This window comes from Prunus dulcis, chromosome 3 (genome assembly GCF_902201215.1).
Source record: "Prunus dulcis chromosome 3, ALMONDv2, whole genome shotgun sequence".
NCBI lineage: Eukaryota > Viridiplantae > Streptophyta > Magnoliopsida > Rosales > Rosaceae > Prunus > Prunus dulcis.
In genome coordinates this window covers 14,787,423-14,805,241 of record NC_047652.1, presented here as the reverse complement: position 1 = coordinate 14,805,241, position 17,819 = coordinate 14,787,423, and the positions used below count along the sequence as shown (strand labels likewise).

Here is a 17,819-nt window from a genome sequence, read left to right as displayed (position 1 = left end):
TTGAGTACAAATTATCATACCATATGCCTATCGAATAAGATATTTTGATTACAATCTATAAAATTCGAGTTCGGTCGGTTTAGGACGAGAGAGAGAGAGAGAGAGAGAGAGAGAGAGAGAGAGAGAGAGAGAGAGAGAGGTTTTCAACTGTAAGGTTAAAGAAGACTCAAGACTGAGTGATGAAAACATAAAAAGAGGGAAAGATATATCTGAGAAAAATCCTTGAAAACGGGGGTTAGTATTAATTTATACTAATAGACCGCAATAATAAAAAAAATATTGAAATGCCTCATGTGCTTTCAATTTTGTCTCAGTTTGCCCCTGAACTTTAAGATGACCTTGTATACCTCCTGAGCTTTATTTCCGTGAGTCACGTTGCCCCACTATCTATTTTGTGGAAAGAATCATTAAGTTGGCTGAGGTGGCATGGGTAATTTTAACTTGGGAGATTCACTATTATACCCAATATGGGGGCCCAAATTATAAAAATACCCTATATAAAATGGACTTTAGAAACACACCCAAAGCCATTTACAACATAACAAAAAAGCTTTTAACTTCTTATAAATTACAAAACTGCCATCAATTTCTTAAAACAAGCCCAACCCCAAAATCTCATAAAAATACCCAAAGCACTCAATAGGGCATCAAAGTAATTTAATAATCAATATTAAATTCAATAAGGCTAGCTATCATTTTTTGGGTTTTTTTTTGGGTTTGTTTATAGGAATTCAATTGTGTAGGGTTTATTTATAATATTAGTGCTAGAAATGGGTATATCACTAAATATCTCTTTTAACTTTAACTTTCCATTTGATTTTCATCCTCTTAACATTTCTCTAGCTGCTTCCAATTTCCGGCGCATCTTGCGAGGCAAATTTTTCTGTTCCAGATCCAGACATATCAAGTTACATGCAGAATAAATAAATAAAACTATCAATCAAACATAGATATGAAAAATCCTAGACTTTGATGAGTGATTATAGTCACCTCACGCTCCTGCTTCGTCTTTACTTTCATTTTTAAGTCTTCGGCTTGTTGGGCACTGATTACCTCATTTCCAGAATGCTTTTCTCTTCCAAGGGATGCCTGTCAATGAAAAACTCTGATGTCATGGTGTACATTGTTACTTCCCATTTAAGAAAAATACTTGCAGTAGAAATTTTTTTTTGGTCATCTTAGTGAAAATTAAGGCTATGTTGAAGATCTAAGATTGCACTTAATAGCATTCTTACTCCTATCAGCAAAAAGAACTAAAAAATGGGAACACGAATATATAATAATATAAATGGCATTTTAAGTGCCCATATCAAGGATATTTTCAATATGTTGGAATTTTTTTTTCTTATGTCAATTTTGTAGTCAGTTAACTAAACAAAATTTGTACATGAAGAAATCATGTTGACAAAACAAACATCATTGAAACAAGAAATTACCTTAGCTGCATTCACTACCATCTTCTTTTGCTTTTCTGTCTGAAACCAGGTCTTCTTGCGGCGTGAATAAATTTCATCTTTGTGTGCAATCATATTCTCTGCCTGTATAAAGGCCACAAACATAAAATCAGAGAAATGATAACAGATAACATCAACTTTCCTAGGATCAACCATCTGATTGCAGATTGTGCGCTCAAAATGACAACAATTAGGCAGGAAAGGGAAGAGAGGTGTGAAATACCTTTGTTGCTTCCATTTCAGCTTTTCTCAATGCTTGTTCTTCCCTGCATATGTTGACAATCTTTAATAGTTTCACAAAAGACAATTAAATAAGTAAACCTATGTGAAGCACAATACTAAAACCTTTCTTCTAGCAGAATTGCAGCCACTTGATCTTCCATTTGCTCAATTATCTGGGACCACTTAATAATTGATTGTTCGGCAACAATTCGACTCTTCAGTTTTGAACGAGCTCTTTTTGCCTATTAAATTGAATACCCATGTAACAGGTAGGTTAAAATCATAATTTTACTAAAACCACAACATCAATTTTGAACTTGGATAAGAGTACAAAATAGATATGTAAACGTAAATGCTGGATCTCAAGAGCATTAATTAGAAAATTTTGAGTATGAACCCGTAAAAGAAGAAACAGCCTTAGAACAGTGTAAGGAAGAAGAAGATGCTCACAATGGTTTTCAAAAGAGATCGGTCATTATCTGTCACAAAAGTAACAGCATATCCTTCTCTACCAGCCCTTGCTGTACGACCCACTCGATGGACATAGCTGCACCAAGAAATAAACGTAGTTGAAGTCAAAAGGAAGCACAAATGAGATTAAAGAGGAATAACACACACACCATAAGTGGATACAGAAAATACAAAATGCAAGCAAGCTGTACTTATGACGGTATGCTAATGGTAGGACTATGATGAACCTATTGTAACAATGAGAGATCCTGTCATTACCTTGTAAGATGAGTAGGACATTCATAGTTGATAACTGTCTGAACACCAGCAATGTCAATGCCCTACAGAAGTTAGTGATTTATTAGTTTCTATAAAGCAGCAAACTTTTCATATTTCATGCAGAGTCCAGATGGAGAAGGAGGAAAAGACCACAATCCAACAACCTCACCCATCTCCTTGCCCATCAAATACACAGGCAAAAAAATAAAATAACATATGCAGGCTAACAAGGGGACTCAAAGAGCAGAGGTGGATTATAATAATAGATTATTATGGCCACCAGTTTTCTTGAAATTCTGGCTGGAAATCCATATGAAGTTTTTTAATAAATGAATGTGTAGGTTCCTACGTGTAACAGAGGCAGTATGATAATGACCATTAAGTATTGGTACAATGCCCAACATCGGCCAAAGTCTGAGAAAGTAAGATTAAAATACAAAGGCATGAGTGACTAAGATGCTCACACACATCTAGCAGCACTAATGCATACCAAAAAAGAAATTTGAACAAGTTCTTACCCGGGAAACCAATTCAGTTGCAATCAAAAAATCAACGTTCTGCTTCCTGAAAAGTTCCAACGCCTACACAAACAATAAAAAGTAGGATTGTCACAGATTAAATTAAAGACGGTAGTAAGATATAAGCAACAGACTATCGCATATACCCAACAGGTTTCGATTATAAATGTGTGTGTGTATATATAGGACAATACAACAAACTGATTATAAAAAGAACTCGGACAAACAAACAGTATATCAAGGCACTCCAGTACTCACATGTAGACGCTGGTCTTGAGAAAGATTTCCATGAAGCTCAGCTGCTTTAAAGCCAGCTAACCCAAATAAAATCTTCAACCTATGTGCAGCCAGTTTTGTGCCACTGACAGAAGATGAAATATGATTATACAAAACTGATGAAAGATATCAAGTCATCAACCAAAATAAGGAACTAAACTCAAATATTAATTTATTAAGACAATAACAGCTACCAGCAAGACTACAAACCTGAATATTATCACTCTAGAAGTGAATGTCTTTGAACACAATGCAAGTAGAACTGCTTCCTTATTTACTTCACTCATTCGTCGTATCCTAACCACCCTACATGTCAGTCATAATGACAACAGACAAAGAGGTGATCAATCATACAGAAAGTTTTTAACATATACGTGCTCACGATTGAATTATATAATCAAATTCTGCAACATTTATAACTAAGTTTATCAAAGCACAAACGAGTCTAATCGAATTACTCCTCGGTTAGTGCCACTGGCCGTTTAGCAGATGGGTCGGCTGAGAGACGTAGTGGTTTGGAAAGAGAAAGCTTGACAAGTTCATCAACTTCAGTAGTCATCGTAGCTGAAAATAGCATGGTCTGTCTCCTTTTGGGGCATAAACGAATCTGGCATGCAAACCATGAATGATTAAAAAATGTGAAATAATTCCAAAAAGACAGATAAAAAAGCATATATTTTGGTTTTTCAGGAAATCAGCTATATCCCAATTGTTATCATGCATGCACCAAAGGAGAGCAGAGCATACCAGCTCGCGAATTTCAGCACTAAATCCAACCTCCAAAAGTCGATCTGCCTCATCAAGAATTAGAACAGCAAGATCTTCCAAATCCACAGACATAGAATTATGTAAATGATCTATAATGCGTCCTGGAGTAGCCACAACAATATCTGGCTTTGACCTCAAGGCTGCCTCCTGCGCCTGATAAAAAAATGGCATCACCACCCCATTTTTTATGAAAACAGATGAGCATAAAAGTAAACAGAAGTTGACTGGATTGCATTACGTGATGAGCCACACGACATATGCATTCAATCCACATGCATAACCTTTCAGTTAATATGTTTATTTTGCCCTTGTAAGGTGTGACGTGATTTTAATGTTTACTCAAAGTCCTCATATGTGTAGAAATATGTTACATCATTGGGGTAGGTAGGGACAAAATCAATATGAGTTGGATGTTTAAGGTATCCTATTATTCCCTAGAAACAAACTTTTCCATTGTGTGAAAAAATACGGTTATATCATATTAAAAGATGTAAGAATCCACATCGCCTCAAAACAGGAAAATCAAAATAAGGGATAAGAAATGAAAGTAAATCAAACCTTTAATGGAAGCCCTCCAACAGCTTGGCAACATCTTATATCCGTAAACTGGGCAAGTTTCTCAATCATACTTAGAACCCTGAAATTAAAGAGTGTTAAAATTTAGATCCAAAACTAATTAGGCAAGACAAGAATCACAAAAATATATTAGGAATAAGATATTAAAAGAACTGTTCCTCAATAAGAACACAATTATGTTCAATCAACTCGTATAATCTGATGAAATAGGCTATCAAAATCATCAACAAAAATTAAAATTGGCCATCAAAATAAGAATTAGATTGACTAGAAGAAACTCAAGAATCTACAAATCTGTCACCCAATTTCATCCATCCCTTATCATCAATCATTCTTACAATGTAGTTGTCAATAGTAAGAAATGGTGGAACTATCTTAAACTTACTGAAGCCCGAGTTCCCTGGTTGGGGTCAAAACAAGGACCCTTATAGCTGGCACCCACTTGGGGCGAAACAATAGTCTCTCCAAAGTTGGTAATGCAAAGGCAGCCGTCTGTGCAAAAATGACAACGAACGCATTAGCTGATTGCACCAAAATAGAAAGATTTGCTATGATGTGAACTAAAGACACTTTTGATCAAACTACAACCAATAACGCAATCCCTAGTTACATGGTACAAAGAGATCTTAACAAACTAATTTACCTTTCCAGAACCAGTAATGGCACTCCCACATATGTCACGCCCGGCCAGGGCTAATGGTATGCACGCTGTCTACACAAACCCCAATAAATTCAATAAAACTCATATGACATAAGAAGATATAACAAGAAATGAATTATCTGTCAATGGTATAGGATTGTAAACCTGAATTGGAGTGGGCTTGGTATGGCCCAATTTCTCACAAGCGCGAAGCAAAGGCCGCGACAAATTCAACTCTATGAATGAATTTGCATGAAATGACATTCCCTCTAACGGAGCAAAAAAAGGCTGATTATTGTCATCGGCAATATTAGGAGGAGAATCATCATCGCCTTCCTCTTCGTCTTCAGGCTGCTTATAATTTTCCAAAATAATCAACAACCAACAATATTCATTGTAATGAAAAAAAAAACAATATTTAGTAATCTCTTAGGACACTGAGCTGCTAAAAGATATATTAGGCTCTGTCTTGGGTTGCATAGAGCAACTGGGATCTCCTTTACTTGGGCTACTTAGAGCGCATTTGATAATTATTTCATTTCAGTCTTCAGATTTCATTCAATTTTTTTGAAATCTAAAAATGTTTCAAAATCAAACCATATTTTGAAATCTATCTAAATTTTTTTTCAGTTTTCAGTTTTATTTTTTTATTTTTGGTCTCCTTTTTCATTCACCAATTCTAAGTCACAAAACATGCATTGCACTCCATCAATAACTATTAGACTTACACACATGACACTAATACATGCATACGTGCCCCGTTGACCATGGCTACCCTCATGGACGTCGAGCCCAGCTGGTCAACATTTTGTTTAATGTTTTGTCAATATGGATATACAGTGCATGAAATAAAAATAAGTGGAAACAACAAGAAGAAATTTGTCCGTGGTATAAAATTCTAAACCTGAATTGGAGTGGGCTTGGTATGGTCCAACTCATCGCAAGCCCGCAGCAATGGCTTATTATTATTCCCATTAGAAGGAGCATTACAATCATTATCACCTTCCACCTGGTCTTCTTCCTCATTGGATTCTGGCTCTTTATAATCTTCCTAAACAAATCCACAACAACCCAAAGATATTTACTCTTTAATAATTTTTAGTTTGATTGAATTAATGAAAATAAAATCATATTCAAAAACCAAGTAAAAAGAAATGAATAGCTAGTGGTTACTTGTTTGTCGGATTCGCATTCCGAGCTAATAGCCTCGTCATCTTCGTCAGCAGCACTATGGTGTAAGATTAGTTGTTGCTGCAGGGCTTTGGTGATCTTGAAATCGACGGAGGTTGTGCTTCCACAGGCGTGTTCTTGGGAGACCATTTCAAAGTAAGATGCAAAGTCCCATGAGGATTGAAAATTTCCATCACGGAGACCTTGTTCTTCATCGAAATATTCTTCATCACTTGGGGGTTCAAATACAAAACTCGGAGTCATTGGAATAAAGATCAGCCTTAGCTTCTATATGAACTAATTGTTAGCTTTGTGCACAGCAGTATATTTCGATAAAAACATAAAAACAAAAGCTCAAACCAAGAAAACGTCCAAAAATGACCAAACACAAGAAGAATTACAATTTTTGTTTCATCACCCAATTCTCAACAACCAGACAGAAAACTTTAGACAAAAAATATATAAAAATAAATATTTTCTTTCCATACCTTTTCTCAGCTACCAAACATATTAATTATACCCAAATTAAACCCTAATTAAACCCCAAATTGCATAATAATTCAATTCAAATTAAACCCCATATAAACCCCAAATTCCAGATTTATTTTACTTCAAATGAAATCTCAATAAACCCCAAATTGCAGATTAATTTCTGTATGTACCTCTATAAAGCCAGCCAGCAACAACAGCTCCAATCCAAGCTCAGTAACCAATCCCTGCCAAAAATCAATTAAACATCATTAGAAAAGCTTAATTACACACCCAATTGAAGACTGAATTGGTTAATTAAACCCCAGAACCGAAACCCAATTGGAATCCCTAATTTCAAACCCTTTAACCGAAACCCTAAAGTCGAAGCCCTAAACTATACCCCAAAATTGACATGCATAATAATTGTATTCCGACTTCAAAAGCATCATTTAACCCTAAATCGAAACCCTAGAATTCCCAATTCGAAGCCCTCATTGAAACCCTCAATTTCAGAATTAGGGTTGGATAAAAAATTTACCTGATGAGGAGGAGGAGATGGCGATTCAGATTCCACTGGTAAGCTTCAAATCAATGAGAGATGTGAGGATGAGATGATGAGATGATGAGATGAGAGAGAGAGAGGGAGAGAGAAGAGAGAGAGAGAGAGAGAGAGAAACTGAAACCAGAGATTAGGGTTGAGTTTCAGATTGTCGACGGCGAAAGGGTAATCGAGGCTGAGAGAGGCGAGGCAAGGCGGCGGTGTGCCTGCCCTGGCCCAGGGCCAGCAGGGCACAAGCCCAGGGCCCAAAAATTTCTAAAGTAACCCGCATATATCTATCTTAGTTTTTTAAAACAATTAATATTCTATTTAAGAAGTCATTTCTTTTTGCCAAAAAAAAGAAAGCCAGTTTATCAAATGGATTGAGCTTTCTAAAATTTATAAAAAATTACTTATCACCTCAAATAAATAATGTCAAATGGACACTTTATTTTCATGTATGATTTTCTTTATGATTGCTGACCTTTTGTTCTCATTTATCGATTGCCATAAAAGAATAATTTTCAGGTGGGTGGACTTGAGAGTGATGAAAGATGTATAGCGAGTTGAAAACAAAAGGAGAATGCAGAGTTAGGAGGGAGGAGAGACAAAATAAAAATATTTAAACTGTTTTGAAATGTTTTTTTTTTTTTTTCCCAATGTGTATTAATTGTTGGCCTTAATTGAGTCTACATTCAATCTTAGCCATTAAAAGTTCTTCAATTTTTTTTGTTGAGAAATTATTGTGTCTATAAAGGGGCATAACTTAACCTTTCGTCACGGGCCTTAAAGAATTCAGGATCGGCCTTTGTACTCCTAACTTACATGTAGCACTATGTACTCGTTTAAAGTATTATTTTTAACCATTAATGGTCTCTAGATAAACTTTCATTTTTTTAACCATTAATGGTCTCTAGATCAACTTTCATTTATGTGAGCGTGCCACTGTTAGCAATTAAAACCCTAATAAATTTAAAAGATGTAACATATTTGCTGACAGGACCCGACCCAAATTCCACTTTGGAATCCGAGCCGAACCTTGTGAGTGTCCGACACTTAGCTAATGTTGGGCATAAAGACCAAACTGCCCTTCTAACTAAAAATCCACTTTTTAAAATAAGATTATCTTCTACCGAACATTTGGCAGAGTTTTCCCTATAATTTACTCATTTCCCAAAATTTTCACATGTCATCAAATATTTATATAACTCAATCGTTCAGCATGCATTCAATTATATCCAAGCAATTAAGCATCATATATTCTAGTCTCAGGTTGCCATAAACCAAATGAACCAATCTACTAATAAAATTCATCTCAACTTTCAAAACAATACAATTGCATTAGTAATCTCATGACAGGACCCGAATCAAATTCCGCTTTGGAATTCGACCTGTGCGTGTCCGACACTTGACAAATGTCAGGCACAAATGACCTATTTGCCCTTTTCTTAAAATTTTGACCTTAACTTCTACCGAAATTTCGGCAGAGTCTCCCCTGTAATTTGCTCAATCCCAAAATTTTCACATGTCAGAATGAGCAAAATATCTACACAACCAACTGCCAGCACTTCAATAAACATGCTAAAAGTTCCATTCTCACATTCTAGGGCAATATATCAGAGCAATTTTGATAGTTTACGGATTTCTTAATTGGTTACGTACCAACACTTTTGAACTAGAAGACGCTGAAGTCACGATGGCCCGGTGGTGGATGTCTTGTGCACGCTACAGCCTTGGGGCGCAAAACAGTTGAAAGTGTGAGTGAACCAAAAATAAAGGTTCATAATATCTAAGAATATACTAACTGTAAGAACCCAAACCAAAATATCACAAAAATTAAGATTTCTTTATTCTAGCCAAAAGACGATTTTGCCCTCGCATTTTTTTTAAAAGGGGGAAATTTGACTTTTTGATCGGAAAAGAATTCGGGAATTTCGTTTGCGCTGTTGCGTAGAGCGCGGCGAAACGAGTCCGTAGACACGGAGTAGATCCAAATCGGAGTTCTAACGAAGAAAATACGGTCAAAATATCGCGAAGGGCAAAATGGTAATTTGGAAAAGTCAGATTTTTATCTCTCCTTCTCCCTTCTCTCTCCTCATTTCTCTCTCCCGCGTCGCGCGACCCGCAGCCCTCCCCCGTTTCAGATCAGCCCGTCGCCGCCACAGGTCACGGTGACCTTCGCCGTCGGTGCCAACCGGACCAGCTCATCGTCGCCGATCTTCCCCGACCAGTCGCCGCCCACGGGACGACCGGAACTCGCCGGAAACTGGCGATTTTTCGCCGGTTTTCACTCAAACTTCCACTCAATCGTTCTCCCTCATTTCGCCACCAAATCTTTCGAGTGAGGTATGGTTTTCCACCTATTTTGAGTGCTCTAACTGATGGTTGGCTGGGTTTAGATCGATTTCATCTCTAGGTTGCTTAATTTTCGAATTGAAAATCGGTCGAACTTCGGCCACCGTGATCGGCCATTTTCGGCCACTTTTTGGGGGTTGTCCAAGAACAAAAGTGACTCCAAATGGGGTGTTTTACCTAGGGTAGGAGTTTGGAGTCTCGATTCTAAGATTTTTCGACGGACCGTAATCGCTTTGGACACCCGATCTGCCCGCGTGTGTGGCGGCGCGTGGGCCACGGTGGTGGCATGGCTCTGGCCAGTTTTGAGGTTCTCGTGTCGTCATGAGCGCGTGGGATTTCGCGAATCTCGATTCGGAGTCCGTTTGAGCCCCGAACGAATTTTCCATATCGCGCGATCCGTGGGTGCAGTGTCGTTTAATTGTTGGATCGCGCTGAATTTTGGATATGTCGGTCTACGTGATTTCAGGATCGTGTAGGATTCAACGGATCGCGAATCGGAGTCCCGGATACTCCGGAATCGCGAACCATGGGGCTAGGGTTTGGGTTTTAAGCGATAACGCGATTTTGGCCAATCCGACCGCCCGATTCGGACCAAACTCGCAGAACTTGGTTCCCGTTCTATGAGAAACCTTCAGGGAAGCCCAGATTGGCCATCGGAGATTGTGGACCCCACGGGTCCCGGGTCGGCCGATCTGGCAGTGTATCGCTTAGTTGAGCGTCGGACCTTCCAAACTGGTCCAGGTGTCTGAAAAGGCTATTGTGGGCATAGGAGTAACCTAGATTGAAATGCACGCATTTTTAGGAGCCGGGGGCAGGGTGTTTAATTTAAATTTCTTTTATCCAACAGTTTATTAATTTATTATTCTTGGATAATCAGGCACCAGGAGTCCAGCTAATCCACAGGAGGGACCTTCGAAGGGTCCAGCTAGCTCGGACCAGCTGTGAGTGGACTTTTCTTTCTTAAAAAGATTTTATAATTATATTTTATATTTGATCTTGAATAAGTGATTTAGCATGAAGTTTATTATGCATATACCTTTATTTTTATAAAATTAGCCAAGCAGCAGATTTGTGGTTTTTGAGCCAAAAAGAGTAGCTTAGTTCAGAATTATCAGAGTTCAGAGGATATCAGATTATATCAGAGATAATTATTTTAGACCACCATGTACCCACTCTTGATTTGGTGATTACCCAGAGTTGGACCGATGTCGACGGACATCCGGTCCGATTTCAGTTAGTCAGTGCACTTGACTTGCCTCACGAGTTTCGGGAACGCTCGAACCGTGAGTGCCAAGATTTGCGGCTCGACAGACTTGGTGTCCCGAGACCTGCCAGGATTGCGGCTCGGCTGACTCCGTGTCCCCGAGACCTGCCAGGATTGCGGATCAGGTTGACTACGGTCCCCTGCATCCTGCCTGAGCGACTCGAGTGACTTGGTGTCATCGAGAAATCTGCCGGCGTGACAGGCTGATCATAGTCCCCTGATTTCGCCAGTTTGCGGCTCGGGTAGCCTGTGTGACGCTCGAGACCTGCCAGAGAATTGACAGTTTTCAGGGGTACAATTAGGTGGCAGTTTTAAAGAATTTTTAAGCTTTTAATGCAGTTATTGTGTCATCCATTTCTATCAGTACATTCGATACTCAAACATGTGCTATACTGATATATTTTGCTTAGTACGTGAATATTTACATAGTTATGTTTATTTATGTTTAATTGGATATCTTGAATTGATTATAATCAGATCATAGTTTTTAAATCCCTATGTTTTTCAAACAGGGGTTATTATATTCTCAAATGTGTTTACGAACTTGATTTTTGGTCCACTCACAATTTTAACTTGTTTTTCGCCCCCAGGCCGTAGAAGAATGAAGGAAACCGCCCGGGCCATCATCCTAGCTCCCGACCCACCACCAAAGTGTAGGAGTTCGTTTGTAACTTTTCTTAATTCTATAAATTTGTATAGAAATGCTCTGATATCTTGTTGAACATAAGGAAATTGGAATTAAGATCTGTTTGTTGACTTAGTCTGGCAGTTGGTAGGTTATTTGAGACTGTTTAACAGGTGGAAGATTTTGGGTTTGGTCAAAATACAGGGGAGACTCTGCCGAATTTTCTGCAGAAGTCGGGAGAAAATTTTAAAAGAAATTTGTAAAGGAAAGGGTAAAAAGGTCATTCGTGCCCGACATTCGCCAGGTGTCGGACACGCACAGGATTCGGCTCGGATTCCAAAGCGGAAATTGGGTCGGGTCCTGTCACTAACCCCTATTGTAAAAATAGTGAAATAAATCTAAATACGTATTCTGCATTTAAAACATACTAAACTCAAGGTATTATATGTAAATCATATTCGAACTCGATAATTCTCGAATAAAAACAATGAAATCAAATACAGTTGATTAAACTGAATATCTAAACTAGCTTTGAAACATATTAAAATCAACGCAATTACATATTTATAAAAATATATGCTATCGCTTTCAAGAGCAATGAAACTTGCATGAAAGTATTGAAATCCAAACCTGCATAAAAGCAATGTACTCAAAACTTGAATCAAAGCACTAAAATCAATCAAATCTACCACGCGGATGTACCCCTGTAATTCCGTCAATTCCCCTGGCAGGTCTCGGCGACACAAAGTCTATCCGAGCTGCAAACTAACAGGATACAAGGGACTATAGTCAGCCTGATCCGCTGGCAGGTCTCGATGACACAAAGTCGACTCGAGCCGCTCTGGTTGGATTCAGGGGACAGTAGTCAGCCTGATCCGCAATCCTGGCAGGTCTCGGGGACACAAAGTCAGCCGAGCCGCAAATCCTGGCAGGTCTCGGGACACCAAGTCTGCTGAGCCGCAAATCCTGGCACTCACGGTCCGAGCGTCCACGAAACTCGTGAGGCAATGTCAAGTGCACTGACAGAACTGTAAATAGACTGGATGTCCGTAGACATCGATCCATCTGAGGGTAATCACCAAAAACAGGTACATTGTGGTTTTAAAATAAAATATTTTTGAAAAACCTAAGAAATAACTGAGTTTTGTTAAATATAAATATGTGCTGCTATTTTATCTGATACAAGTCTCAAACTATGCTTTCTATCACACTTTAGCATGCTCAACTAAGCAGCATAGGAATAAAGGTATTTTACGGCATAAATCATGCTCGGAAAACATTCCATAAAACTTATTCAAGTTCAAATAATGAAATTCATTCATATAAACTTATTTATATAAAATCAATATAAAATTATTTATATAAACTCATTTATATAAAATTATTTATGGAAGAAAGTCCACTCACTCCTGGTCCGAGCTCGCTAGACCTCCTGACGATCTCTCATGCAGGCCTGTCTGGTCCCGGATGCCTGGGTAAACCATCATGAATATTTAATTAATAAAACTGCTCGAGATAACCTTTTAAGTAAAATCCTGACCCCCGACTTCTAGAAGTGCGTACACTAACCTTTTAATTAATAAAACTGCTCGTGACAATTGTCCATACTTATAACCATAGTTAACTCTTTGATTTTTAATCTTTTAAGTATTTAAAATTAAAAGATAAAGTAAAATAATAATTAAATAACATTTAAAAAAAAACTTTTTCTCCTTCTCTCCCCTCTTCCCGATGAGACCCACCCCACCCCCAACCAACCAGCCTCACCTGCACAATCATTAGCTCGCATATGTTAGCGGCGACACCAAAATCATCTTCGTAGATCGCAACATCAAGCTCTCCGCTTTCACCTCCAAGCTCACCTCATTTTGCGACACCCTGAACGCTGTCGTCTGCTTTAAGTACCAGGTCCCCGATAAAGATCTCGACGCCTTCATCTCCGTCACCAACGACAAGTACCTCGACCACATGATCATCGAGTACGACCGGTTTTACCTTTCTTTTGCTAAGCCTGCAAGGCTCATGCTCCTTTTCCCTTTCAGGAACAACCCTCCACTAGCTTTGGCTCCAATGAGACCAAGTTGGAGCGCCAGTGGTTCTTCAAAGCTATGAATTTGGTCAGATCGAGTCTCCCGATGCTTCTTCTCTGAAGGATCCCAATTGGGTCTTGTCAATGTGGGTGGTTGTTGTGGTGAGGTGCGTGGTTGACGTTGAACGAGGTGAGGAACGTGGCTGGGGTTGCCGCAAGGGAATTTGGTTACTGGTAGGGGTAGGTCTCATTGGCAAGGGGCGAGAAAGAAGGAGAAAGAGTGTTTTCTAATCTTATTTAATTATTATTTTACTTAAAATTTTAATTTTAAATACTTAAAAGATTTAAAATCAAAGAGTTTGTTGATGCTCAAAATGGCCCGGCCACTATTGAGTCCAACTTAGTGATTAGATGTGCTAGGTCTTCAGCAGGGAAGAGGGCTGAGGCCCTTGGTGAAACGAGTTGGTGAGGAACCTGCAAAAGGTAAAAAGGGAGAAGCAACCGTTAAGCTTTGGACACCGGTGTGGTGCCGGCCGAAGGCTCTCCGATGCCTAAGTTAGTTACGGGTAGTAATTCTGGCAGAGTAACAGTAAAAGTAGTAGAATAGTTCTTGTTTTTACCTGGGTACTGTTCCCTATTTATAGGGAGGTGAAAGTGGGAGCTTTGCACAAAGTTCCAATGTGGGACTTTGTGCAAGCCGTTGTGGTGGCGACACGTGTCCTGGAGATTAGGTTTGGCATTTGGGAGCTTCGGCAGGTGTCTGGCACCTCGGAAGTGTGTCTTCCTTCGGCATGGGAGAAGGCATGGTTGCCTTGGTGCTAGTCGCTTTGTGCTGGGTCTGCTCGACCTCGGAAGTGTGTCTTCCTTCGGCATGGGAGAAGGCGTGGTTGCCTTGGTGCTAGTCGCTTTGATGCTGGGTCTGCTCGGTTCATTATGGTGTAAATAGTAGTCCCCCAAGTTCGCGGTCGAGAAGTAACTTCTGGGTTGGGAACTTGTGAGTTTTTGTAATTGTAACCGAGCATTCCAGCTTCATTGGGAGCCGCAGGGCACTCCCTAGTCCCCCAAGTTGGCAAGCTAGGAGTTGCGTTAACACATGGTAGCTGGGTACCTGGGTACTTGGGCATGTTGCAGATAGGATGGGAGCTGGGTCCGTGGGGGGGCCAGACCTTCGAAGGAGTCGGGTCGAGTGAAAGTTTTGGACTCCCCACAATTTGTCCATGGCCTTTGCCGTTCGGCAAGGGTCTAGCCAAATATTTCTTCTTCTCTTTTTTTTTTTTTTGGTGGAAATGGCCGGGCCATTAAGGAATTTTAGGACTACAAAGTTGTTTTCATGGCCCTTGCCGTTCGGCAAGGGTCCAACTATTTATTTATTTATTTATTTTTTATTTTTATTTTTTTGCGAATGGCCGGGCCATTTGGAAATTTTGGACTTCCCCACAAAGTCTCCATGGCCCTTGCCGTTCGGCAAGGGTCTAGCCATTTTTTATTTTTTATTTTTTTTTGAGCTCGGGAGCTAGGCCGTTTTTGGATTTCGCCTTCGGCAAGTGGCTATAGTTGGGCCAAAGTGGGCTTCGGCATGTAAGTAGGCTAGGGTTTTGAGAGGGGTATAAAAATTAGGGATTTAGCCAATATTGGGGATTAGCCAATATTCCATTCGGCACCCTAAACCCCAAAGCCTCTTCGGTAAGTTTGGCAAAGCTACCTCGGCAAGGTTACTTCGGCAAGCCGTGCGCAATTTGGAGGGTTTTGGCTGAAGCCTACCGATCGGTAGGGGCGGCTGGGAGGAATTTTGAAGCCGTTTGCAGGTTTCGGCAAGGGGAGCTGGGCTGTCCAGCTGCGGCAGGTGTGGTGCTTCGGCAGGTTCTGTGCGGGGAGGTGCTGGCGGTGCGGCAGCTGGGTTGTCGAGCAAAGGAAAAGCTGGGGACTGGTCTTGCCGTTTGGCAAGAAACTTCGGGCGAAGGGGCTGGGCGGTGTTGAGCACGGCTGCGGCAGGCTGCTTTCCGAGGAGTACCTGCGGAACCCTTGCCGATCGGCAAGGGTGGTGTTAGGCTTGTTTCAAGCTTTGACAAAGGCGTAAATATTAGGCTCTTCGGCTCTTGCCGTTCGGCACTGATTCGGGCGAAGGACCCGGGCAGTGGTGAGCACGTCTTCGGCAGGATACGAAGGTGTGCACGTCTTCGGCAGGCTAGGTATCGTGCGCAAGGGGCTAGTCTCCTTCGGCAGTTAGTGTTGAGCAAAGGTTGGGCTTATCACGGTGAGTATTTTTCGAGGGCTTTCAGCAAATTTTTCTTGGGCCTTGCCGTTCGGCAAGGCCACTGAAATTCTCATGTTTGTTGTCGTCGGCAAGTGGGCTGATCCCACCTGTACGTGCAGCTGCAGTGTCCGTGAGGCTAGGCCCGAAAATAGCTGGGTGTGGAGTCGTTTGGCTCGAAAAGGAGCTGGGTTTTTGTGCTCACATAACCTCTCGAGCTAGACCGTCCATAAGGCAGGTGAGTCCCCATTTTGTTATTTCCCGGGCCTTGCCGTTCGGCAAGTCCATTTAAATTATGTTGTGAAATTGGTTTGGGTGGTTTGGGTGTCTTGATAAAATTTAGGTCTTTGGCTTGAACAAATTAGGGACCTAGCCTTGTAATTGGATTTGGGCTTTATGAGTAGGCTAGCACACTTGGAATTTTGAGGCGAAATTGGCCCAGCTGCGGAAAGATTTTGGTGTGCCAGCCTATGTGGGCTTGAGGTTACCCACTAAGGCCGATGTAGTCAGATATCCCGTGGATGGCTCCGTGATGATTTTCACAGATATGTATCGGCACGGCTTCAGACTACCGTTTCATCCGTGGGTTCAGATGATGTTGGCCAAGTTGGGGTATGCACCGGGGCAGTATAATCCCAACTTCTGGATTCTTCTTCACGGGGTGTACATTGCTTGGTGGTTGGCTGGGTTAGGGGAGCCAGCGTTTGAGCAGTTCATGTACCTGTACTCCATCTCGAAGCAACAGGGAAATTTTGGCTGGGTACAGGCCAATTGCCGAAAGGCAAGGGTGAGGGGCTATTTTATTGGACACAAGCCCACAACGCAAAAGTCCTGGAGAAACAGGTGGTGCTTGGCCTATGGGGATTGGGAGTGTCCTCCAGGGAAGAGCGTTGTCCAGCACATTCCTACCCACTTCCAGTCTATAGGTCCTTGGCCCCATCCCTTAAGATTGTCTATTGCTTGATTGTATTGTCTTGGCTCCTATTGTTGGTTCTGTATTTTGTTTGTGCTGGTGTAAATGGCTAAGTAGTTTCTAACTCTTGATGCAGGTTCAGTGAAGTGGGGCCCTATCTCCAAGGAGCAAGAAGACGAGGTTGAGTGGGTGAGGGCGCAGCTATCAGAGACTGAGCGTGAGTGCGGGAACCTAGTCACGCAGAAGAATTTGTTTGAGTCCGGACTGCTGCAAGGAAGTAAGTACCTGGGTTGTCTTTTTGGTTGTGTGCTGAACCTTTGTGAGTTTGACTAATATAATTGTTTTGTTTGTTTTGACAGTGGCTGGCATCATAAGGGGGAGCACGAAGGTGGCCGTAGACATTGATGAGGCCGAGATGCAGAAGCGGCTGAGGGAGTCTCGGGCCAAGAAAGCTGAGAAGAGTGCTGGAAAACGACCCAGAGATGATGATGAGGGTCGGGTCGCGGACGTGCTGGGGAAGAGGAAAGCCATAGAGGAGGCTCATCAGCATGTGATGGGGTCGGGGCCGAGACTTCCGCCCTTTGATCTGCAGGCACCGCCGAAGCTACCCTTCGGCATGGAGGATGTTTTTGCTGAAGGGGTAGAGAAGGTTGACTTCGGCAGGCTTCGGCAGCAGAAGAAGGAGGTCAACCTGGCTATGCACCGGCAGGAGGTGCCCTTAGTGAACGTCTTCCTGGAAGGCGTGAAGAGCGACCCTGAGGCTCTTGCAAAGACTCCAGCTTCTTCTTTCATTGATCGGGCCCAGAAGACGATCCTCACATCTGCTTATGTAAGTGTTTAGGCCCTTTTTGGTTGTATTTGTGTTGGATTATTCTTGTATGGATTGACTAACATGATTTTGTTTTGGCAGGCCTTTGGCGAGATGTACGTCAGCATGGCCAAGGCTGACAAGGAGATCCAGAGGCTGAAGAGGCGAGATGAGCAGGCCAAGAGCAAAGTGGCGGAGGCACAGGAGGCTAT

At 41.2% G+C, this 17,819-nt stretch overlaps 1 protein-coding gene across 2 annotated transcripts; it reads right to left on the bottom strand.

Moving 5' to 3' along the window:
* LOC117622464 (DEAD-box ATP-dependent RNA helicase 28-like) lies at positions 1–7,646 on the bottom strand. Of its 2 annotated transcripts, none has more exons than XM_034353133.1 (21): positions 7,363–7,646; positions 7,016–7,069; positions 6,357–6,641; positions 6,088–6,234; positions 5,349–5,534; positions 5,187–5,255; positions 4,929–5,035; positions 4,526–4,604; positions 3,947–4,120; positions 3,658–3,806; positions 3,410–3,505; positions 3,182–3,284; positions 2,924–2,986; positions 2,406–2,467; positions 2,127–2,223; positions 1,800–1,918; positions 1,678–1,720; positions 1,437–1,538; positions 991–1,089; positions 800–883; positions 1–440 (listed from the first exon to the last, which is right to left on the bottom strand). In XM_034353133.1, the coding sequence occupies exons 3-20, from the start codon at positions 6,615–6,617 to the stop codon at positions 821–823; spliced, it is 2,019 nt and encodes a 672-aa protein (XP_034209024.1). In that variant the 5' UTR covers positions 6,618–6,641; positions 7,016–7,069; positions 7,363–7,646; the 3' UTR covers positions 1–440; positions 800–820. The 2 variants fall into 2 exon arrangements, with proteins under 2 accessions (XP_034209024.1, XP_034209025.1); XM_034353134.1 differs by having other exon boundaries at positions 6,357–6,585.
* Positions 7,647–17,819: the final 10,173 nt, after the last annotated feature.

Coding starts and splice junctions, on each gene's coding strand:
- LOC117622464 (XM_034353133.1), bottom strand. CDS start 6,617: ATGACTCCGAGTTTTGTATTTGAACCCCCAAGTGATGAAGAATATTTC. Junction 4,605..4,928: donor ACCAGGGAACTCGGGCTTCA/GTAAGTTTAAGA, acceptor CTTTAATTTCAG/GGTTCTAAGTATGATTGAGA. Junction 3,506..3,657: donor CCAGTGGCACTAACCGAGGA/GTAATTCGATTA, acceptor ACTGACATGTAG/GGTGGTTAGGATACGACGAA.